The sequence below is a fragment of the Ovis aries genome, chromosome 22, assembly GCF_016772045.2.
Source record: "Ovis aries strain OAR_USU_Benz2616 breed Rambouillet chromosome 22, ARS-UI_Ramb_v3.0, whole genome shotgun sequence".
NCBI lineage: Eukaryota > Metazoa > Chordata > Mammalia > Artiodactyla > Bovidae > Ovis > Ovis aries.
Window position 1 is genome coordinate 17,593,567 of NC_056075.1, and position 25,028 is coordinate 17,618,594.

Below are 25,028 nucleotides of genomic sequence, written 5' to 3' on the forward strand. Positions count from 1 at the left end.
AGCAATACATTTCCCACCACAAACAATGAAACAAGCTTTGCAATGGTCATACTATTGAGGTTCAATATTCTTTTTGTTGCATATGAAATGTGTGCTAAGCCACTCCAGTCATGTCCGATTCTTTGTTACCCTATGGACTGTAGCCCATCAGGCTCCTCTGTCCATGGGATTCTCCAGGCAAGAAGGGAATCTTCCTGACCTAGGGATCAAACCCACATCTCTTACATCTCCTGCATTGCCAGAAGTTTCTTTACCGTGAAGTATATGAAATAGTTTTTGTAAATTGAAAATTTTTTGGAAATAATTGTAGATCCATATGCAGTTGCAAGAAATAATACAGACAGATTTTGTGTACCTTTGACGGTTTCCCTTGGACTGCAAGGAGATCCAACCAGTCCATTCTGAAGGAGATCAGCCCTGGGATTTCTTTTGGAAGGAATGATGCTAAAGCTGAAACTCCAGTACTGTGGCCACCTCATGCAAAGAGCTGACTCATTGGAAAAGACTGACGCTGGGAGGGATTGGGGGCAGGAGGAAAAGGGGACGACAGAGGATGAGATGGCTGGATGGCATCACTGACTTGATGGCCGTGAGTCTGAGTGAACTCCAGGAGTTGGTGATGGACAGGGAGGCCTGGTGTGCTGCGATTCATGGGGTTGCAAAGAGTCGGACACAACTGAGCGACTGAACTGAACTGAACTGACGGTTTCCCCCAACATTTTATAAAACTATAGTACAATATCACAACTGGGATATGGACATCTACTCAGGGGATCTCATTCAGATTTCCCCAGCATTATACATACTCATGTGTGTGTGCGTACAGTTCTACACAATTTATTACGTGTACAGGTTTGTGTATCCACCATCACATTCATGATACTAAATAGTGCCATCACCATAAGGATCTCTCATGTTGCCATTTTACTATCACATCCAACTTCCTTCCCCCTCCCTCCCAACCCATGCCTAAACTCTCAAGCACTAATCTGTTCTTCATTTCAAAAATGTTTTCATTGGAAGAGCATTATTTAAATGGAATCTTACAGTGTATAACCTTTGCGAATTGGCTTTTCTCACTCAGCGCCATTCCCTGGAGATTCATTCAAGTTGTTGCCTGTATCAACAGTTCCTTTCTATTGCGAGTAGTAGTACTTCATGGTATGTATGCACCACGGTTTGTTTAATCATTCACTTACTGAAGGACGCATGAGTTGTCTCCAGCTCTTACAAAGAAAGCTGTTATGAACATTAACGTACAGGTATTTGCACGAAGATTTTTACTTCTCTGTAATAAATACTGAAGAGCGGAACTTCTGGGTCATACAGCAGTTGGGTTTATTGCTGCATTCTCTATTCTGGTCCATTGCTTATCCCTCTGCTGATATAACACTGTCTTAGTACTGTAATTATATACCATCAGCCCTCCGTATCTAACTGTAGTTAGCCTTAGGTATCCATCATTAAAAGCAAATAACTATTCCTTCCTGATCATGACAATTTCCCGTTCTTTTCTTTGAGCGTAACTCTGTATTTTTAATTTGGGGTAAGGGGAAGATTTTATTTTTTTTCCTAGTAGTTCTCTGTTTGTAAAAGAGGTCCATGCCAGTTCAGTCACTAGGATCAGAAAGTTGGCGTGTAACACATTTTTCAGCCTGAACATAACTGTTTTACTGCTAGAATTTCTAGATTGGGAGTCACACACTTGCAGCTCTTGGTATAAACCCAACCCACAGATGTGTTTTGTTTGGCCTGGATGCTTTTGGATCACACTTTGTTTTGTTTTTTCTTAAATCTCACTTGAGAAGCCAACTTTTAAAAATCAAGGACTTTCACATAAAAATCCCAATTTTCTAGTTTTTCTTCAAAAATGAAAAGATGTGGCAACAGTGGCTCATCTTCTATCATCTGCAGCCACAGCACTTCAGTAGCATCTGCTCCTCACAGTCAAGGCACATGTTTTCCTGGTTGCTAGAATCTATCTCCCACTTCACACGGTTCCATCCAGCCACTTCACCCACTGACATTACCTGCTTGGCCTCTACAGACATTTTAACTTGCTATCCCAGCCCAGGACTACAGATTGCATCCAGATTCCAAATGTTTGTGTGCTCAGCTATGTCTGACTCTTTGCAACCCTGTGGACTACAGCCCACCAGGCTCCTCTGTCAATGGGATTTTCCCAGCAAGAATACTGGAGTGATGGCCCTTTCCTCCTTAGGAGATCTTCCAGACCCAGGGATCAGACCCACGTCTCCTGCATGTCAGGCTGATTCTTTCCCGCTGAGCCATTGGGAAAGCTTCAAATGTGAGTTGCCCCTGTAGACTGGAAGCTCTGTGGGGGCGGGGACTGTGGCTGGCTCATTTACCACACCCAGCACAGTGTCTGGCTGGTGGTAAGCATGGGGTGCTTTTAGGTTTTCAATTAATTAATTAAAGAATGGATGAGTTATTCTAAAAATAAACAACCAACAGTCCAAACAATTCTGCGGCGGAAACCTCTCCAAAATGTTGGCAGCCCTGAAGTCCTTAATGTTTAAATCCTGAGAATCATCCTGTCTTAAGTAATCACAGGCAGTGATGTAGCAAGTGGAAGTTTGTTATTCATTTCCCATATGGTTTTCAACAAGTCTCTTAAATTTTCCTCTGCCGCCAACTCCCCCTTGGAGAATGGGCAAAAATTACTTTTCTGTTTGAGGGACTAACACTAAGGAATCCAATGTTTCTCAGAGAAGCTGCGCTTATCCATACTTGTGACCCGATGTTATAAGGGCCTGTGTGCAGCCGAGTCAGCATGGGAAAATCTTAAGTGCACCTGGAAAGAGGCTGGAGTGTAATTTTCAGAGATGGGTTATTGAATGACAGCTTCCCCCTCGGTCCAGTGAGAAATTTAATTTGCTGAGGACTCAACACAGGAAGCATTTGCCGATTAAAAATATGTCTAAACAGATGTTCTGCTTAGCCTGGAAGAAGGATCTTAATGCAACTGTCATTATTGGATTTTCTTGGATTACTACTATCTGGAATCGGAGTCCAAGTAGAAGAATGTAATTATTTATTATGGTCCAAGAATCCTGCATTTGAAGAGGAGCACAGGGGTGTCTGAAAGGATTTAACACGCTGAGGGTGGGGTGGGCTGGGGGATAAAGTCCATTTAAATTCCCTGGCTCTGGGAGTGTACCCTCTCCTCTCTGAAAAAGCAGAGCGGCTCTAGCTATTCAATGTTCCATTTCCAGCTGAAGGCACAGTCACGTCACAAACAGAACCAGGCCTGACCCAGACTTCTCAACTGAGGAACTGTAGATTTTCGATTAGTCAACCCGTCCCTCCCACACTGGAAGTAAACACCCTGATGGTCCAGCCATCTGCATAACCCTCACCTCGCGGGTGATGGGCAAACTCATAACTTGCCTGCGGTGATTCTGAAAGGCTGGGTGAAAGCGGAGACTGTGGCTTATTCTGCACAATGGTTTGATCAAGGAGCTTTTTTAAAATTCTGGTGTCTGCACCCCTGCCTTGAGATTAGGAAACTGGGACTCAATTAACGTAGAGGACTGTCAAAATGTCTGTGCTTTTTCAAGCTCCCCAGGTGATTCGGACACAAAAAGAAGCTTGAGAATCAATGAAGTAGCCCAGAGATTAAGAGCAAGAGGCCTGGGGTCCAATAGGCTGAAGATAAATGCTGCCATTCACTACCTGTGTTGCGTTAGAAGAGCCACACCGTCCCCTGAGCCCTCCTGCCTGCTGTGTGCTGGTGTCATGGGCGTGGAGCCAGGCGGTGAACCAAAAACGCCTGCTACAGTAAGAGCTCAACATGAGCTGCAATCATCACCATCAAGTTTGCACCTGGGGATAGGCTAGAAAGAATGTCCAAAGTCATGTTCAGTTTACACCCAGATATGCTGACCCGAGTGACATTCAGGGGTCTGGATGCTCTGTGCCCAAGTTTGAGGGATCCTTATTCTCTGGGACAACCGAATCAGGTTGTTCAGACCAAAGCCCTTAAGGGACTGCTACAGAAAGGGAAAAGTCCCTTCTCTTTTATGAACATGGTTCTGGAAATCAGCCTCTATCAAAATAGTCACAGCTTCATTTGAGGAACAGTTACACACTTCATTTCATTAATCCCATTATCAGCCCCCAAATGCATGCTGAGCTCTCATCTCCAGAGAAGGAAGGCTCTCAGACCAAAGGGTCTGCCAGGGGGGTGCCGAGTGAGTAGTTCCCCAAGACCCCCAGCACTCCCCAAGGCTGGAAGCACAAATCCCCGCCGTCAAGGCTGAGGGGAGCCACATAATGCCAGGAAATAAACCTGCTGCTGTAGCCGGCCAGCCAGAGGCTCCCTTCAGATCCTTTATCCTGCTTGGGCGGTCTCTTTTTCTGGGGGGTGGCAGAAGGGGGGGCTGGTTGTGATTAAAGGGGAATCTGAGATTGACACAACTTATCTTATCTTTAATTCAAACAAAACAAGAGGTACGTCGTCCACCCAGTTTGGCGCCTGACAGTGTCCTGGAGGGACAGATGGGAGGGCTAGAGGAACAAGCTAGAAGGGACCATCCTCACCTCACCCTGGGGGTCTCCTTCCTCCTCCGGCTTGCCCTGGATGCTCAAAGACTTACTCGTCTGCTGTGGTAATACTGGAGGGATTCAGACTGGAAGGATTGGCCTAACCTTGACATTGTCCTCTCCAAACACACCAGGGTCATCTGAGGGGCTGCAGACTGTGGATGCAGCCAGCTGCAGGGGCGTGGGGCATGGGTGGGGCAGTGCTGTCATCCTCCTTAAAGCACCCAAGAAGATCTCTCATCACAATGTGAATACCGCGTACAACCCAACCAGAGGCAGAATTTTAATGGGTTGCGGCAGCTTTATTCCTTCCTGTCCTCTTTAATTGTGTTTCTGTGCAGCTGCTGAACAGCTGTGAAATCCCAGTCCAGAGGTGGACAACGCACTTCCAGTGTTGAATCATATAATTCTTGGAAGTGAAGGTGGAGAGAAAGAAGTGGAAGGGCTACGCTCATTGAGTCCCTCTTATGTTCCAGACACATGGCTATGTGCTTTGCATAAATATTGTTTCTAATCCTTGCCAAACCTTAGATGAGGTTAACTGGATAACTTATCCAAGGTCATAGCTACAAAGCGGCTGAGCTGGGATGCAAACCCAAGTGTGCCTGACTGTTCAAGTTTATTTGGTTGGGTCATTTTATACCTAACAAACTAGCAAATACTAAATATCCTGACAATAACTATTGCTGGTGAGCAGACAAGATACAGTGAGGGAAGACAGTAGATGGTCTCTAAATACGGCCATAGCTCTCATTTCTGTAAGCTCACACCATTTCTCACACTAAGGACTGGAACCTATTTTCTTCTTCTTGAGGCTGAGATGGCCCTTCGGCTTTTTTTGACCAATACAATGTGGAGAAGCAACTTTCTGAGAGTTCTGAGTTCCAGGCTTAAGTGGACTGGTGGCTTCCGCTTCCTTTCTCTGGGAAGCCAGCTGCCATCTGTAAAAACTCTTAGTTAGACAACTAAGTTAACAACTTAGTTAGACCACCTAAGTTAGGGCTTCCCTAGTAGCTCAGCTGGTAAAGAATCTGCCTACAATGCAGAAGATCCCAGTTCAATCCCTGGGTTGGGAAGTTCCCCTGGAGAAGGGATAGGCTACCCACTCCAGTATTCTTGGGCTTCCCTGGTGGCTCAGATGGTAAAGAATCTACCTGCAATGCGGCAGGCCTGGGTTCAATCCCAGGGTGAGAAGATCCTCTGGAGGAGGCCATAGCAACCATTCCAGCATTCTTGCCTGGAGAAGCCCACGGACAGAGGAGCCTGATGGGCTACAGTCCATGGGGTCCCAAAGAGTGGGACATGACTTAGAGGCTAAGCACAGCACATACAACTCCGTGCCAAAGGTCCACTCAGAGACAGGAGCCATGTGGAGGCACGCTGGGGTGCTAAATAGGTGACTAAAGCTTTTTCTAGGCCTCTCAACCCAACTCAGCTACTAGATGAATGTGATCAAGTGAACGACTTTGGCTGAATGATGTCAGCCGAAGACCCACCCCACAAAGCCTAGTCAGCACACAGAATCATGCAAGATAATGAATCACAGTTTGAAGTCACTAAGCTTAGCGGTAGTTTTTAATGAGAAAATAAATCACTTAAATTAGGTATGGTGTCTACATCACTGAAAGTGAAACGTGAAAGTGTTAGTTGCTCAGTCATGTCCTTTGTGACCCCAGGACTATAGCCCGCCAGGCTCCTCGGTCCACAGAATTCTCCAGGTAAGAATACTGGAGTGGGTAAGCCATTCCCTTCTCCAGGGGATCTTCCCAAACCAGAGATCAAACCTAGGTCTCCTACATTACAGGCAGATTCTTAACCATCCGCGCTATCAGCAAAGAGTAATGGCAAGTCCCTCTGGTTTCAGCCTCATACCCTGTGCATCATTTTCGCCATTAAGGGCTGGTCATCTGTGGCCAAAATGAAGTGACATTGAGTTTATCAGGTGTCTAGGAGCCTGAAAACCCCTAAGTCAAAATACCTTCAAGCAGGCAAAGCAGAAAAATACAGATTTTTCATGTGACTAAGAATAAGATGTACATTTGTTAAATGGTGGTGGTGGAGAGTGGGAGAAGAATCTGCCTCTCTCTAAATGAGGTCAGATGGATAAGAGGGAGCCAGCAAGCCAAGAGAGAAATGATCCAAGGACAGCAAGAGGTGATTCACAGAAGTGCACGTCCAAGTCACTGGTGAAGATAAAAGACACTGAAAGTCACCAGGAATAAGAGAAAAACAAATTAAATAATAATAACTACTATGCTTTTGAACTGTGGTGTTGGAGAAGGCTCTTGAGAGTCCCTTGGACTGCAAGGAGATCCAACCAGTCCATCCTAAAGGAAATCAGTCCTGGGTGTTCATTGGAAGGACTGATGTTGAAGCTGAAACTCCAATATTTTGGCCACCTGAGGCAAAGAGCTGACTCATTTGAAAAGACCCTGATGTTGGAAAAGATTGAAGACGGGAGGAGAAGGGGATGACAGAGGATGAGATGGTTGGATGGCATCACCGACTCAATGGACATGAGTTTGGATAAACTCCGGGAGTTGGTGATGGACAGGGAGGCCTGGCATGCTGTGGATTATGGGTTGCAAAGAGTTGGACACAACTGAGCGACTGAACTGAACTGAATACTGACTACTGTTTGTATTATTGAAAACACTGATAATACCTAGTGCCAGGGAGGATATGATGAAAGGAACACACTTATGAACTGCTATGGAAATGTGATTACACCTTTTGAAACGCATTCTAGCAACATCTGTTAAAGACGTACTCTGTAAGGATCTGTATTCAGGAACTGTACTATAGCACTGTTTATGATGGCAAAAATTTGAAGTGAGTATTAACTGATACAGGAAAGATTGAACAAATCATGGTCCATACATGCCAGGAATATTTTGCAACTATTTAAAGAATAAAGAGTCCCTTGGACTGCAAGGAATCAAACCAGTCAACCCTAAAGGAAATCAATCCTGAATATTCATTAGAAGGAATGATGTTGAAGCTGAAGCTGTAATACTTTGGCCACCTGATGCAAAGAGCCGGCTCATTAGAAAAGACACTGATGCTGGGGAAAGATTTGAAGACGGGAGGAGAAGGAGATGACAGAGGATGAGATGGTTGGATGGCATCACCGACTCAACGGACATGAGCTTGAGCACGCTCCGGAGATGGTGAAGGACAGGGAAGCCTGGCGTGCTGCATACCATGAGGTCGTAAAGAGTCAGACACAACTGAGCGACTGAACAATAACAACAAAAATAAGCTGAGGGCTTCCTTGGTGGTCCAGGAGTTGGGAATCCACCTGTTGGTGCAAGGGTCATGGGTTTGCGCCCTGCTCCCAGAAAATTTCACTTGTGGCAGGGCCACTAAGCCCCTGGGCCACAGCAGTTGACGCCCACTTGCTCTAGAGCCCATGCCCTGCAACAAGAAAAGCCATCACAATGAGAAGCCCGCGCAGCACAACCGGAGAGTAGCCCCCGCTTGATGCAACTCGAGAAGACCTGAGAGCGGCAATGAAGAGCCAGCAGTGGCAAAAATAAATAAGTGAATAAATAACATTTAAAAAACGAACAAACTGAAATCGTAATAAGGGTCTTAGACAGCTTTGCCATGAAGTATTGATGAGTGAGAAAAACATAATGCATAAAAAAAGCATCAAATATGATCCCATTTTTTCAAAGTGATAAAATATATCTGTGTATATGTTTATGGGTATATACGTATATTTATACATGTGTGTATCTCTGTATCATTGTATATGTGAATATATGTGCATGGAGAAACACATGGAAGGGTGCATGCAAAGTTATTAGCATGTATTACCTGGGGAAGAGAGAGTGGTAATATGTGGGAAAAAAAGAAGTGAAGAAGGTAGTCAAATGGAAGGGAAAAGAAAAAATCCACAATATACATTAGTGTGAAATTATACATATATATGTGTATGTGTAAGCTAAAATGACATTAAAGAAAAAACATAAAATAAAGCAAACAGTGATTTGTATTTCATCTCTGCAGAGGCGTCCCTAAAACACAGGATTCTAGCATTTTAAACGATTCCCTTTGCTCTGTGTTGATTTTATACAGAAGACATGCTACTCTCAACAACAGCGCTGATTCCTGCAGGATGCAGGCCAGACACAAGCCCAGTAGCCTCTCTCCTCCCGCACACTTTCTGAACAGGAAAACCTTCGTCCAAAGTGAGATGCTTGCAGTGAGGCGCCTCCTGTAATCTCCAGGCTAGAATCTCCTAGAGCGCACACACATCTGGGCGCTGCTGTGCAGACAGGCGGAGGTGGTGCCTCCAGGAAGACCCCTGCTGATGGTGGCCCTGACCACAGCCAGCCACTCCCACAGCACTCCCGCCCCCAGAGAAGCCCACGGGGGTCTCTACTCTACGCCTGCCTCCCCAGCCCCCACTGGGGTCTCTACTCTACACCTGCTTCCCCAGCCCCCACTCCAGCTTTATTTCCCTTCCTTGCCTCTCCGGCCCACTCATTCTGTAAGACCCCCAGTGCCCATAGCCTCATCATGCCACCTCTTGATTCTTGGGGCCCTCAGCCCACCAGCCAAGCACCAGAGAGAAAAATCAAGTCCAGACTGTAGGGTTTAACTGGAGGTCATCCAGTCCCTGAGCAACCAAACCCCATGGTTGTACCTTTCTCTGGCAACTGGCCCACCTCACTCAACCAGGGGACTCACTCTCTCACTCACAGTCTTTGCTGCTTCTAGTCCACTAAGGTTGAAAGTAAAAGGTACAAGACGAGGTTCCCAAAGGACTTCCCTGGTGGCTCAGATGGTAAAGAATCCACTTGGAATGCAGGAGACCCGGGTTCGATCCCTGGGTCAGGAAGATCCCCTGGAGAAGGGAATGGCTACCCACTCCAGTATTCTGGCCTGGAGAATTCCATGGAAAGAGGAGGCTGGCAGGCTACAGTCCATGGGTCACAAAGGGTCAGACATGGCAGAGCTACCAACACACATGAGGCTCCCAAAGCTGGCATCAGGGAGGCAGGAGAGATACAGGGAGCGACAGGAGCTCGAGAGTGGTGACGGTGGCACAGCACTGCATAGGTAACTAACGCCATGAAATGGGACATGCTCAAATGCCTAAAAAAATCTTACGTGAAATTTACAACAACTGAAAGAAAAAAGTACCCCCAGGCCTGGTGGGGTCTCACATTACCCTCTCTGGCTTCCTCGCTGCTGGCATTCATGGCTGTAGCATTTGGCCAGCTCCCAGATGGCTGCTCTCCAAGCCCACCTAAAGGAACAAAGAAGAGACACGTGAGGACATACTAGCCTTCTTTGCATCAGCACCATGAAATGAGGGGACAAACCTGGTCACCTGGGTAATGAGCAGAATCACCAGTAGATCAGTAAAGGTTTGTGGAGGTTTTTTTTTGGTTTGTTTATCTTTTAAATATTTATTCATTCAGAAGTTTCTGGTCTTCTTCGAGTCGTGCGGGATCTTTCATTGTGGTGCATGGACTCTCTAGGTGTGGTGCAAGGGCTCCGGAGTGGTTAGGCTTAGTTGCCGCGTGGCATGTGGGGATCTTAGTTCCCTGACTCATGCATTACAAGGCGAATTCTTAACCACAAGACCACCAGGAACGTCCCCAAAGATTTGTTTAACAAAGGATATCCAGGCTCCTACCATGTGCGAGGGGCTGTTCTCAATGCTGAAGCTAAAAAAAAACTTGCTTTCTTACAACCATGCACATAGTTCACAAATTATTAATAAAGTAGCCTTTCCTCAATCAGTTCAGGGTACTTGGAGTGAGATATACAAAGTGAACAGAGGAATACTATCGTCCGCTTCTTCACCCTCGCCTCCCTGAGAAAGCCCAGTACACAAAGGATGCTCTCTGGTTCTAAAGCGCCTGGTGTGGGACGCAGGGAAACGTCACTAGCGCTGCTCCTGATTGTGTGATATGACAGTGGCTGCTGCCTCGGCTTAAACTTAGGTAACCTGGCTTCCTCTTTGGGATGAGTCTCCTTTTAGAGACTTCCCAGTTTACTTTATAAATCAGACTCCGCATACACAGCCTCAATCAAGAGCAGTGATGCACAATCCCATTTGCTAGTATCATCTAGAAACAAGGTTCCCACCTGACCCACCAGGAAGATGGTTTATCACTGTCCACTATTAGACCTACTGTGAACCAGGTACAGCCACAGGAAGCAGGGATCCACCAGTGAACAAGACAGATGGTGCATCAGTTCCAAATGGGCGGCTGGACGATACATGGTAGGTAAGAAAATAAAGGAATGATACGATTGCAGGTTCAGAAAATGCTCTGAAGACCAAATGCAGCATGCAATAAAGTGGACTGGAGCAGCCTCTTAGAAAGTTGTCAGAGAAGGCCCTTCAGGGAGATGACATTTGGGTTGAGACTTGGAAGATAAGGAGCCGGCCACATGGAGATCCGGGCCAGTGCATGCCAGCAGGAGGATCTGGAAAAGAAACTAGTTCGGGAATGGGCGTGTGTTGTCGAGGTGTTGACCGCGGTAGGCAGGCAGGGAGGCTGGATCCGCAGGGATTTCAGGAATACATTAACAGTTGGAGGCAGAGCAACAGGAGAGGCTGATGGCTTAGACATGAGGGACTGAGAAGGGCCCCCAGTGTCTCCTGCATTCAGTGGTTAAGCAGTTGGGTGGGTCAGGATACCCCAAAGCAGATTTAAGGATAAATCCTGTATCCAGGAGACTATGAAACCACATCAAAACATCTACAGAACAAGCTACTGCAAAATTATTTCTTCTTGCGTTTGTTTAGAAAAGTGCAGCTTACAAAGCAGTTTCCCCATCTCCCCTTTGACTTGGCTTAAAAAACTCTATGGCAGAAGTGTAACCCCATTTTACAGAGAGAAAATAGACACAAAATGATCAGCCCAGGGTTGCCAGCCCATACGGGAAGCTGAGGGCTCAAGACAGTTTCCTGGTCAGAAGCTCAATGATGTTTCCTGTGTCCCAGAGGTCACAGGCTTCCAGTGCTGCCCAAAGAAGGGTCCTAAACATGGAACCTAATGCCCTGGCCCCGGACAACCCCGATAGACTGCTCTGCTGTTCCAGAATCCCAACTCTTGACTCACAGACCACCTCTTTCCCTCTGGTGACTGATGCGGGCGGTGGCCCAGGCGCACGAGGATATTTTTGCATGCCTTCATCTTGCTGTCCACTGCCTTTCTGGCCAACTCCGAATCCACTCACACGCTCCCTGCAGCTGCTGGGGACTTTGCTGCCAGCTCCCAGCCCTCTGGGTATTCTTTCAGTTGCAATATCATTTCCTCTTGGGCTAAAGGTCAGGGGAAATCCTGATGGTATGAAAATCTCTGGCCAGCAGAGGAATATGCCGGTGAGCAGACTGAAGGAGAGCCTGAGGCCAAGGCTAGCTTCGTCTTTACTCCCTATGTGAGCATGGATGGGACCTTGGGTGTTAGGACTTTTCATCTGTCAAATGGGTCATTGCAAGTTTTGAATGAGGTAATGGTTTGTTTAGGCATTCGCTCATTCAACAAATATTTGTCTGACACCTGCTACATGCCAGATGCTGTTTCTGCTGCTCGGGATATGACTGAACAATCTCTACTCTGACCTCATGGAAATTATATTCTGGTGGATAGTAGAGGAGATAACAAATAGAAGATGCAATATATGTCGGTTGTTGATGAGCTCTACGAAGAAAAGAGTGGAGGGGAACAGGGAATGCTAGGGGTGAGGGGTTGCCATTTCACACAAGGTAGAAAAGCAGAACTGAAGAAAGGGAAGGAAAGGGTCTGCAGATATTTGGGGAAAAGCATTCCAACTGAGGGAACAGCAGGTGCAAAGGCCCTGGGGTGAGAGTGTGCTTGGCAGTAGGGAGGTGGGTGTGACTGGAATGGAATGAGCTAGGCAAAGAATAGCAGGTGCTGAGGTCAGTGAGCAGCGGAGGGTCTGGAGCTGTGGGGGACCTTGCAGGCCATTTTCAAAATGAGGGCTTTTATTCTGGGAGATCTAAATGGGAGCCAGAGGACATGAAGGGATTCTGCAACTGCACTGGCTCTGAATATAATCAGGGGTATTAGTAGTGGGCAGTAGGGGGCACAGAAGCTGGGATTTGAAAGATTTCCATGTAGTTCCAGTCTAGCATGGAGAGTTGGAATAATTAGACCTGCTTGGCTCCTACAAACATATATATATATACACACTATATATATATATATATATATAGCATACTATATATGTGTATACAATATATATATAGTCCTTTAAGGATAGCTGGGCACAGCCTGGTTCAAGGTTAGCTGGAGGCTGTGGCTGAGGAAGCCATGGCTGGGAGAGATTGCTATTCCATTTTGCAGGAGGCCACGGAGGTGGAGGTTGAGGACTTCTGATTCCTTTGGCCCCTCGGTCCTTGGTGTCCCAATAGAAGCAAAGCCCTGGAGTTGAGGAGGAGGTGACCAGGTGCCCCTAGCAGATGGCGGTGGGGGGAGCATCACTATTTGCACGTGTGTACGCTGAGTTGCTTCAGTCCTGTCCGACTCTTTGCGACCTCGCCAGGCTCCTCTGTGCATGAGATTCTCCAAGCAAGAATACCGGAATGAGTTGTCATGCCCTCCGCCAGGCGATCTTCCAGACCTAGGGATCAAAACTGTGTCTCTTACATCTCTTGCATTGGCAGGCGGGTTCTTTACCACGAGCGCCACCTGGGAAGTCCAGCCTCACAAAGACTCAGTGGCAAAAAAGCCACGAGCATCCCCATCTCACAGATGAGGAAACAAGGTTCCAAACAGTGAAGTGACTTGTCTGCCCTGATGGTACGGAGATGGTTAGTAATGGAGAAGCTGAAGGTGGGTCCTGACGGAGCCCCCAGATTTGAGCTCCTTCCCCTCTGCCTCAGACCCAGAAAGAACAAGGAGCACAAGTCGGGTTATCTAGCGGGGGTGGCTGCCTGCTCCCAAGGGACCTAGGGCATTTTCCAGGAGGTCTTGAGGGTACATCCAAGGTCACCACTGAGACGGGGGTCACAGCAGTTAAGAACACACATCCTTTCTCTGTCATCCTTACCAGCAAGAGGTTGGCGGGTCTAGTCTTTTCTCAGAAGGGCAGCCAAACTCCTGCTTCCACTACAGCTAAGCCTGGCGGTCAATTTGGAGTGAATATGGTTTGACTACTCCCCTGAGGAAAACTCTTCCAAGGTTTCCCACTGCCCCTGGGATAAGTTCCAGACCCCGACGGGACCCCTGAGGCCCCTGTGATGTGGCCCTGCTGGCCTCTTCCACCTGGTACCTCAGGGCTTCCTGCTCTGTGCTAAGTCACCTCAGCTACTCACGGTAGCTCGGATTTCCATCCTCTTCTTGCTGATGCTTCTTCCTCTGTCACACCCACCTCTTCGCCTGGCCAAATCCTTCTGGATCTTCAAGGCTCAGCTTGAACACCACTTCCTTTGGGAAGCCCTGTTGCTCCTCTTGAGATAGAAGCCCCCTCTTCTCTGTCTCCAGCACCCTGGGCTTAGTTACATCCTTTACCACAAGTCCTGTCTATTTGGCTGATCCCCTTGTCTAGATTTTAGCATCCTGAAGAGAGGGACCTTGTCTTTCCCAATAATACACACCCAGCACTGCACTTGGCACATCATAGCAGACACCTGAATAAAATATATGACTGATGGATGGATTGATGGATGGATGCATAGGTAGATGGATGAATCGGGAAGACAGTGCTTAAAAAGAAAACCCCAATCATTTCTAACTCAGCATCACCGATGGAAAAATATTGTCTTTTTCAGCTTACAGAGAGAGGGGAATAGATATTCTTGGAACGATGGCTTTCAACCTTAGCTGCACTTTGGGATCATCTTGGGAAACCTTTTAGAAAAATACCAATGTATGCATCCCTCTCCAGAGATTCTTATTTGATTGGTCTGAGGCATGGCCTAGGCCTTGGGAGTTTAAAAAGCTCCCCAGGTGATTCTAAGGTGCAGCCCAAATTGAGATTCTCTACTGAGAGAATCCTGTAAAAAGTAGCCTCATCTCATGACGCGTTCTTATAGCCAATCTCTTTTCCTCCCAAGCTCACCAGGAATGGAAAATGTGGAGCTGGAGACAGACATTGAGTACTAAGAAAGTCATTTCTCACATCTATTTCAGTAAAACCAATCAAATGAGTGAGACAGGTGTGGCTGTGGCTATAACTGTAGCCACAAGCACACAGAACAAGGCAGAGAGAAATACAGCCTGATGCAGACAAAGGTTGGGGGCGATGGGGACAGGGCGTATTCAGAGACTGCGGATATATTTTCCTTACGTGTGACTGCAAGACAAAAAAAACTTGAAAAAATACATATATATGCCCATATTTAATCTTTGGTTAATTACCTCTTCAGTAAGAGGCTATGCAAAGACCTTGTAGATTTCATTAGTCACAGTGGTTTATTCAAACGTCTCCTTTGCATAAGAAACCCAGGCTTACAGCTGGTCTCTGGGAAAGAATGCCCTCCAGGACTTGAAAAGAGAGCTCCAGGCCTGTTCACTGCTCTCACTGAAACACAGCAGAGGTCAGCGGCCCGTGATGCATGGGGCCAGGCTGAAATGTTTCCATCCAGCATTTGCAATTCAATCCCACAGTTTCCTTTATGGAACAATTCACTAAATTCAGAGTTGTTCTTTTTTCTAATTCACCATATAATTCACCTCCCAAATTCAATTAAGAAGCAATCTGTTAGCAACTTCGGGAGCAAGCTGCTTTTCTTTGGGAAAGCCCAATTTTCTTCCGCTCCCAACAAAAAGTGGCTTAATTATATGCATCATATGAGACATTGATGTACACACAACACCCCTCCACCATAATTAATGAAATATTAACCATATACATCCAAAGACATCTAGGTAGAAAGGGATGGGCTTTTCCAAAGCCCAAGAGTACGGAGTCATAGATCAGTATTGTTTATTCGAATATATGATCACTCATTGAGACTGTGAATTAATATTCATGAATATGGTAATTAATAAACAGAACCTCATAGTAATTATTCCTTCTGTATCATTCTCAGAGCCCAACGTTACTTGGTTCTTGCTTTTCTTAAACACAAAAATAACTACCATTTTTAAAATGTTGACTAGGACTTTGCTGGACTCACTCCAGTGTTCTTGCCTGGAGAATCCCAGGGACAGGGGAGCCTGGTGGACTGCCGTCTATGGGGTCGCACAGAGTCGGACACGACTGAAGTGACTTAGCAGCAGCAGGACTTTGCTGGAGGTCCAGTGATTAAGACTGCCAACCAGTGCAGGGGGGCGTGGGTTCAATCCCTGGTTGGGGAACTAAGCTGCCACATGCCAATGAGGCAAAAAAAAAAAGTCCTTGATTATTTTCAAGTACTCACATGTTACCTGTATTTAATCCTCAAGCTAACCCTCTGAGGTGGGTGTTATTCTCATTTTACATGCAGGGTAACTGAGGTTTAGGGCAGTTAAGACATCACTGTGGACACAGCCACTGGATGAAGAGGCTGAGAGTCTCCCAGATCAGTCTAAAGTCAAAACTTTTAAGATACAACACAAGTAACCCTGCCAGGACAACCTTAGCTCTCACATTTTTACTGACTTTTTAATACCTGTATTTCCAGCTCTGACCCATTAGAGTAAATCTAGCAGAAAACTACTTTGCTTACTCTAAGGAAAAAAAATAAAATCTCTAGCACAAGATCTTAAAAATCACTTTATTGCCAGTCCACTCCATAAGTACTGACTGAGTGCCACCTTTAGGCAGCACCGTGCTGGGTTCCTAAGGCAGAGACAGGCAGTGTCTCTCTTCATGGTGCCTTCCTGGTGCCAGTGGAGGGAAGAAAATCCACAGTAAACAATGAGATCATGGGACTCCCCCGGCGGTCCAGTGGTTAGGACTGACATTTTCAGTGCCATGGGTTTGATCCCTGGTCAGGGAAATAAGATCCCGCAAGCTGAATGGCATGGCCAAAAAACAAATAACAAAACAAAGCAAAAAAGACCATTCTGTGGAAGGATTAAGCACTTTCAAGAAATTAAAAGTTTTTCAAAGAACAATAGGGGATGGGATCCCAGGGAAGATCTGAGTTGGTGACATCTGAGCTGACACCTAAATGATGAGGTAGACCTCTATCTGGGGAGAGTATTCTAGAAGGAAAAAAAAATACCAGCAAGTTAAAAAAATCCAGAGGGAGGAAAATAAGTGTCCGATGGAGCAGGAACTGAGGCTAACAGCTGAGAGATGCAAGGCTAGTTCATGCAGGGCATTAGACTCTTACCCTTACAGTCAATCTGCCATGCCCTCTGGTCATATGTAATGCACGCGGCAATGCCATGAATAAGTAACATCATTCCTCTTCTACAGAAGAGACAACTGAGGTTCGTGAATAAGTTGTCCAAGGTCACCCAGCTGGCAAGTGACGGAATTTGCCTTGCAAAGCAGGCCCTTCTGATTCCAGAATCCATGCTCCTAACCCTGCTCTACACCTGTACAGGTAGGGTCTGAGCAAGCATCCCAGGCAAGGCCAATGGACGAAGCATCTACATACCTCTGTCAGAAAAGCAAGACACACCTACTCACCAGAGCTTTTATTTATTTATTAGGGGGGAAAAAAAAAAAAGCAAGGCAAAGTCCCTTTAACAGGTTGATTTAGGAATGCACTAGGCAACCACTACAGTAATCAATGTGTAATCCCAAGTAATTCGGTGCCAAGTAATTTTATATCTATGCCAAATTTCAAATGCTACAGAAGGGGAAGGGAGAATAAGTTAAAAGATCACTGCCAGTTTTTGTTAATGAAATGATTTATTATTGGCCAGTGTATAATAAAATAGGAACTGCTGTTGGAGTAGAAATATAAATTAGTAACATGTTTTGAGGTAATTTAGCAAGATGTATCAACATCTTTTAAAACAAGCAATAATAATGACTTTGACCCAATAATATAACTTCTAGATATCAGTACAAAGGAAATGACAATGAAAAACAACAGATGTTCATCCCCAACATTTTAAAGACAGACTGTGTCAATCACACCCCCCACAGGGGGCAGTAAAGGAATTATGATATAAAGGAAATACAAAACAATGTGGAAAAAATACTGGAAGGAAATAACCACAGTGTCCATTGTGATGATCTCTGATGGGTGATTTTTGGACAAATATTAATTTTTTAATGTACTTTCTGTAATTTCTAAATCTTCAACATATTACTTTTATAATCAGGAAATAAAAAGATTTTCAAATGAAGAACTAGATTACATCACATATTTTGCCTAAGAACATGTGTTCTGCACTGTATGGTGTATGTCTGCACACACATACACACATACAAACACACAGTTGCTGGGAAACCCTTTTCTGATGAGAAAGAAACATATTTGTGTTTATGCAGATGGAAAAGTTGTGGTCCAGCCTTTTTTTTCTTTCTGATTTTCTGCTCTGATCATGGAAAGAGAAAATAATGAGCCCACACCTTGGCAAGATGGAAGAGAGGAAAGCTCATTGGTGAGAATGAGAGAAGGCTTGTTGAAACCTTCTTTCAGACAGTGTTGGCCGGCTCCTGGGAGACCCAGTCTGCCCTTCCCCTCTCTGTTAACTGACTCCCACCTGTGTCCTTGCATTGGCTGAAGAGGCCTTGGAATTTGCTCTGACCACAGGCAGAAGCTCATGAGAGCCTTCTTATCATGCAAATTTGAGCTACTCTAGCCTGGAGCCTCCAGCCAGATGTCCATCTTGCCTGGTATTGGGCCCTCCGCCCATTGTGAGTGCCTGTGACTGCATTTTTCCTAGTCCCTGACTGTGGGTTGAGCTACGTCAGGCCTTCTGCTTAAAGATGCTCTTGGAGTACTTGTTGCTCACCTGGATTCAAACCTCCATTGCTCTCCCGAGCCCTGGACTCTAGGTATCCTTGTACACTTGGCCCACATCTTTCACACAAGCCTGGCCTTGGATTCTTGGCCATTTCCATCATTTATTACTGCACAACAAACTATTCCTCTGAACAGAGTGGGTTAAAACAACCACCATTCTATCCTTGCTTCTGAGGGCCAAGAGTTGGGGTAAGGAACAAATGCGGCTGACTGGTCTCTGCTCTGTGACCTGAGCTGGGATGAAAAGGTTGAGGGATGATGGAGATGGCTCATGTGGAGGCAGCATTCCAAAAGGATGAGCCCCACTGTGCAGTTGTTTTTTCAGCTTCTGCTTAAAAATCTTCCTAATGTCCTGCTGGCCAAAGCCAGTCAAAACCAAGCCTAGAGTCACGAAGAATGACTATGCCAGATGAGCTTTGTCAGGGACCACAAATGGAACAGCTTACCCCTAGACTGATCTCTAGATGCTTAAAGTTCTAGCAAGTCAGATGGTTTGCAAGATGGACCTAGAGAACTAGCTCCGGAGTCAGACTGTCCAAGGATAAACCTTTACTCTGTCACTTACTAGCCATGTGATCTTAACTCATTTAATGTCTCTATGTTTCAGTCTCCTCATCCATAAAATAAGGATGAGAGTATTCACCTCATAGGGGCATCATCCAGATTAAAAGAGATGATGCGTGTAAGCCATAGAGCAATGCCTGGTTCAGAGTCAGCACTCACTAAGAACAACAGACTGCTTTCAAATAGGAAAAGGAATACATCAAGGCTGTATATTGTCACCCTGCTTATTTAACTTATATGCAGAGTACATCATGAGAAATGCTGGGCTGGAAGAAGCACAAGCTGGAATCAAGATTGCCGGGAAAAATATCAATAACCTCAGATATGCAGATGACACCACCCTTATGGCAGAAAGTGAAGAGGAACTAAAAAGCCTCTTGATGAAAGTGAAAGTGGAGAGTGAAAAAGTTGGCTTAAAGCTCAACATTCAGAAAACGAAGATCATGGCATCTGGTCCCATCACTTCATGGGAAATAGATGGGAAACACTGGAAACAGTGTCAGACTTTATTTTTTGGGGATCCAAAATCACTGCAGATGGTGATTGCAGCCATGAAATTAAAAGACGCTTACTCCTTGGAAGGAAAGTTATGACCAACCTAGATAGCATATTCAAAAGCAGAGACATTACTTTGCCAACTAAGGTCCGTCTAGTCAAGGCTATGGTTTTCCAGTAGTCATGTATGGATGTGAGAGTTGGACTGTGAAGAAAGCTGAGCACTGAAGAATTGATGCTTTTGAACTATGGTGTTGGAGAAGACTCTTGAGAGTCCCTTGGACTGCAAGGAGATCCAACCAGTCCATTCTAAAGGAGATCAGTCTAGGTGTTCTTTGGAAGGACTGATGCTGAAGCTGAAACTCCAGTACTTTGGCCACCTCATGCGAAGAGTTGACTCATTGGAAAAGACTCTGATGCTGGGAGGGATTGGGGGCAGGAGGAGAAGGGGACGACAGAGGGATGAGATGGCTGGACGGCATCACCGACTCGATGGACATGAGTTTGGGTGAACTCCGGGAGTTGGTGATGGACAGGGAGGTCTGGCGTGCTGTGATTCATGGGGTTGCAAAGAGTCAGACACGACTGAGCGACTGGACTGAACTGAACTGAAAGTTAGCTATTATTACTATTGGTTCTAAAACTATTCTGAAGTCTGAAATGGGGTGAAACAATAAGCCATGGAGACAAGACATTTTATACCAGAAATACCACAAATGAAGTAAAAAGTTCAAGTTCTCCTTAAAACGCACTTAAGAGAACCAAGTTTAGGCTGAGGATCCATTGATAGTCAATGGGAGTCGGTGAAAACCAGACCTTCTCCACACCCAAGCATGGTATTTCTTTAGACATTGCTCCATAACAACTTGAGACATCAAATAACTAAAGCATTAACTAAAGAAATACATTAAGAAGATACACATCCTGTTACCCCATGGACTATAGTCCACTCGGCCACTCTGCCCATGGGAATACTGGAGTGGGCTTCCCAGGTAGCACTGGTGGTAAAGAACCTGCCTGACAATGTGGGAGATGGAAGAGACTTGAGTTTGACCCCTGGCATGGCAACCCACTCCAGTATTCTTGCATGGAGAATCCCGTGGACAGAGGAGCCTGGCAGGCTGCAATCCATTGGGTTGCAGAGTCGGATACGACTCAGGCAACTTAAGATGCACACATATGTTAAGAAAACACTCAGGTGACTAGCTTGTGTGTTGTCATCCTGTTATTCCTGGGAGAGTAGAATGGATTGGCCAAGATAAGTAAGTGTCATTCACTGAGTTGTTGTTGTTGTGCAGTTGCTAAGTTGTGTTCGACTCTTTGCAACCCCATAGACTGCAGCATGTCAGACTTCCCTGGAGTTTGCTCAAACTCATATCCATTTAGTCAGTGATGCCATCCAACCATCTCATCCTCTGTTGTCCCCTTCTCCTCCTGCCCTCAATCTTTCCCAACACTAGAGTCTTTTCCAATGAGTTGGCTCTTGACATCAGGTGGCCAAAATACTGGAACTGCAGCTTAAGCATCAGTCCTTCTAATGAATATTCATGGTTGATTCTCTTTAGGATTGACTGGTTTGATCTCTTTACTCTCTAAGGGACTCTCAAGAGTCTTCTCCAGCACCACAGTTTGAAAGCATCAATTCTTCAGCACTCAGCCTTCTTTATGGTCCAGCACGGACATCTGTACACGACTAATGGAAAAACCATAGCTTTGACTACACAGACTTTTGTGGGCAAAATGATGTCTCTGCTTTTTAATATGCTGTCTAGGTTGGTCATAGCTTTTTTCCCCAAGGAGCAAGCATCATCTAATTTCATGGTTGCAGTCACCATCTGCAGTGATTATGGAGCCCAAGAAAATAAAATCTGCCACTGTTTCTATTTTTCCCCCATCTATCCTTTTTCTCCCCATCTACTCATTCACTGAATAGTGGGTCCCAAATTACAAGTTAGAGCTTTGCTGAGAGAAATTATTTATTGGGGACCTTGTTTTCCAAGGACTATGCTTGCTGCCTTATGTGTATTTTCTCATTTAATTCTCAGCATAGTCCAGTTGAGGTAAGGACTATTACTGACTTTACTTACAAATGAAAGAACTGAGGCATAGAAAACTTCAAATAATTCACCCACAGTCACACAGCTTTCTGGGCACTGAGGCAGAAAAGGGAGGGGAGTTTAAGTCCTCAGCCCAAGTCCCACCGGAGTCTGGTCCCAACAAGCCTTTCCAGCTTCCCTTCTCCCCCGAGTCCTACCTCCTCACCCACCCACCAACCATCCTGAGCCGCTCAGTTCTCACCCCAAGCTCCCCACTCCATGACTGTGTTCAGGCTCTGCCTTCCACCTGCAATGCCCTCCCCACCTCAACCCTAATCAAAATCTCCACAGCTCAGCTCAGCCTGCTATGTGAAGCCATCTCTTATCTCTGTGTTTCACCTACAAACCTCTAGTGGCCCTTTACTCACTCACCCCTTCATTCATTCTTTCAGCAAGCTTCTAAGGGGCACCTCTCAGTGCCAGGCACTGTACCAGGTGTCAGGCACAGCCCCTCCTCTCAAGGAGCTCCCAGCCCTGATCATACCATCTCCGGAGTATAACAATTTGCAGACCAAGTCTGTTGTTCAATATGAGACACTTAATTTCTGAGGACCAAGACAATATCTTGTCTATTTCCATTATGTGGTTTCATAGCGGAGGCTTAACAAGTATGTCCATTTGAACTGGACTGAAGAGGACTGACTGATACTTGCATGTATTATCTCAATTGTGTGTATTCTCGCTGCACCTGAGTGGGGTAAATTATTATGGCTACTCCCATTTTACAGATAAGGAAACTGAGGCTCGAGGAGGTTAAAGTCCTCGATCTGTGGTCACCACCTGGTATGTAGCAGAGCTGGGAGGGTCCAACTCTGCACCCTTACTCTTTGCCTCACTGCTCTGTCCCTTGGTGTCTGATGGAAACAGAAAAGGAAGGGAAAACCCTTGACAATAAAGAAAAGGTAATTGACACCCAAGGGTTAAGTCCTTCTCACTACCTGATATAACGTTCCTTGGAAGAGACACACATTTGTCCTCATTGAACATCTTAGAAGAATTTTAGCACATGACCTTTGCACAGGTGACCAAATGACTGATAAAGATTTACAACCTATAGATGTCTCAAAGGACAAACCCCATGAAGTGGTCACAGGAAGAATAGCAAGGAACTCAGGAATCATGGAAAGGAAGGCCAGCCCAAGCCCTCTTCAGGAAACTAGAGAGAAGCAGAAAGAGGACCATGGAGCTCCACAGCCTGTCTTTGACCTTTTGGGACAGAAGTCAATTTAGTTCAAGAAGAAGCACAGAGCAATGACTTCATCTTTAAGAGATAAACTAGGTGAATTGAGATTAGGGTGACTAGTCTTCTCCTGGGTGATGGTGTATGTCAGTGATGTGGAACGAGCCCTTTGTTTCAGAAAGATTAATACCTAATGGTCCCATTCCTCTGATTTCCTGGGCCAGAAAGAATGTATTCTGATGCCAAGCAGCACATGCTGGGCCATAAACCACCTGCTGTGGGACACTGTCCTATTGGCACCCTAATGCCAACCAGAGCCTGGGATACGGCATGCTGTGCTGTGGGGGTAAAGAGGGGATGGGATGAGGACAAGGATGAGGACTTTGATCGAAAGTTCCAAGAAAGGAAGAAAAGAGACTCCAGGAGAAGGTTGGTCTTCCAGACTACCAGCCAATAGATAACGCTTGGGACCTCCTCCCCTGATGGAGCAGAAAGGCGCAGCCCTGGCGGTTGTCATGGGACCTGAATTAGGATGTTGACCCTTACCCACTGGCCCGAAGTGCCAACTCCAATGCCCAGAGTTAGGGGCCAAGGCAAGTAAAACACCAGGGTGTGAAAGATGCTTGGGGAGCAGTGAGGTCTGCGGCAAACCGCAGAGCACCTGCTCCTCCACAGTCCGGTCCATCATTACGCAACCACGTTGCTTGTCGCTATGTGGGACTGCTGGACCAGTGGGGCCAGAACTTCCAGCTTCTCATGAGAAGCCAGAGTTCTGGGTTTTTAATGAGAAATTTGATTTTTAAATTTTGGCAGTAAATTTAAAAAAAAATGTAAGCTCTACAAAACAAACAAAGCACATCTGCAGACCAGATTTGGCTGGTGGGCTGACCGCTTAGGACCTCTGGGCTGTGGAGCAAATGGGAACGCCTCTAGGGGGTGCCCGTGTCAGGCAAGACGGGAATTCCTCAGGCCACGGCAGCAGGGCCCAGGGATGCAGGAGAGTCACGGAGAATCTCTGAAGTCGAGGCAAGGAGCAGGATGGGGACTAACAAAGTTCAGAGGCTCAGTGTCCGGGTCAGGAGGTACTTTTCTCTCACTGCGGGCAAACAGGGTCAGTAAAGGATACCAAAGAGAAATATGTCGACCTGAATGCAGGATGAGATTCCAGGGAGCCCACTGGAGGGTCTCTAGAAGGTCTCATGTTAGATGCAATTTGAGCAGACCGTTCTAAAGTCCCACGAGGCATCCCACGATGGAGGAGCTGCAGACATACAGATATCTGATCAACCATGAATGCTGCTGACACCATCACTGAGTCCACATACATTCATGGATTATTTTGTCAAAAGAACTGAGAGAATCATTCTTGGCCCTCAGGAAGCTTGAAGTCCAGCCCTCCGTTCTACAGACAAGGAGGTCCCATGAGGCGAATTGACATGTCAAGGTCTGCCATGCAATGGATAACTGAAGGGGTGTGGCACTGGTTTTGTTGGAAAACAACTTAGTTCATTATCATGCCCAACAAGAAAATATTTGAGTAGTAAATGCATCTGAAACAAAGGTCAGTTTCAGCTGTAACTGAATGTACACATCCAAAAGAGGTCAAGAAAAACAAAAGCAAGGGTGCAAGAAACTAAAAATGCTACGCTAAAAGATTTTAAGGGTGGTTACTTATTGGATAAACGCATCCTTTATTTTGTCAAAAAGGATTCACGACAGTGTGCTCTTAGGTCAGGGCGGGAGTATTGTTTATACTGAGGCCACTGATGCTAGAACAATCATTCGGAGAACTGCATAAATAAAAAGCCTTAGAGTACATTTGTTTCATTTCATGTTGCTTTAGGGATCACCTACTGTTTAAATTAACAGAAAACAATTTCTAGTCAATAAATTTTTTTAAAAAATACACAGTTACCAGAGCATGAAAATAGAATCAGATTAAGAAGAAGCAAAGAGTGATGCTTGGACAGGTGAGGCACAATCTTTCTGTTGGCCAAAACTGAGTGGCAAAGGCTAGAGCCTCACCCAAGACTAGCCATCCCCAGCTCTCATGAGGTCGTGTTCCCGAATTCCAGGTATTAAGATGACTGATGGGAACTCGTCTTTTCCCATGAACATAGTATAAATGGCAAAGAGGGTGTGAGGTTAATAGGCTTGACCCCAAGACCAAGTTGACTGCAAAGGGAGCTCCTTCCACATCCCCACACACCGGGGGTCAGCTCGCTCGCCCGTCCCCTCCACTGCCCGGAGGCGGCTCCAGCCTTCGCTCCTCTCT

The 25,028-nt window shown here is 45.8% G+C and overlaps 1 protein-coding gene across 3 annotated transcripts in view; it reads right to left on the minus strand.

Annotated features, from left to right (window-relative positions):
- TLL2 (tolloid like 2) overlaps window positions 1-25,028 on the minus strand; it is a 144,157-nt gene that overhangs the window by 69,145 nt on the left and 49,984 nt on the right. For all 3 annotated transcript variants that reach the window (XM_042238664.1, XM_027960295.2, XM_027960296.2), the window contains exon 3: window positions 9,749-9,826. In XM_042238664.1, the coding sequence (XP_042094598.1) occupies window positions 9,749-9,826 (78 nt within the window). The remainder of the gene's footprint in view (window positions 1-9,748; window positions 9,827-25,028) is intronic.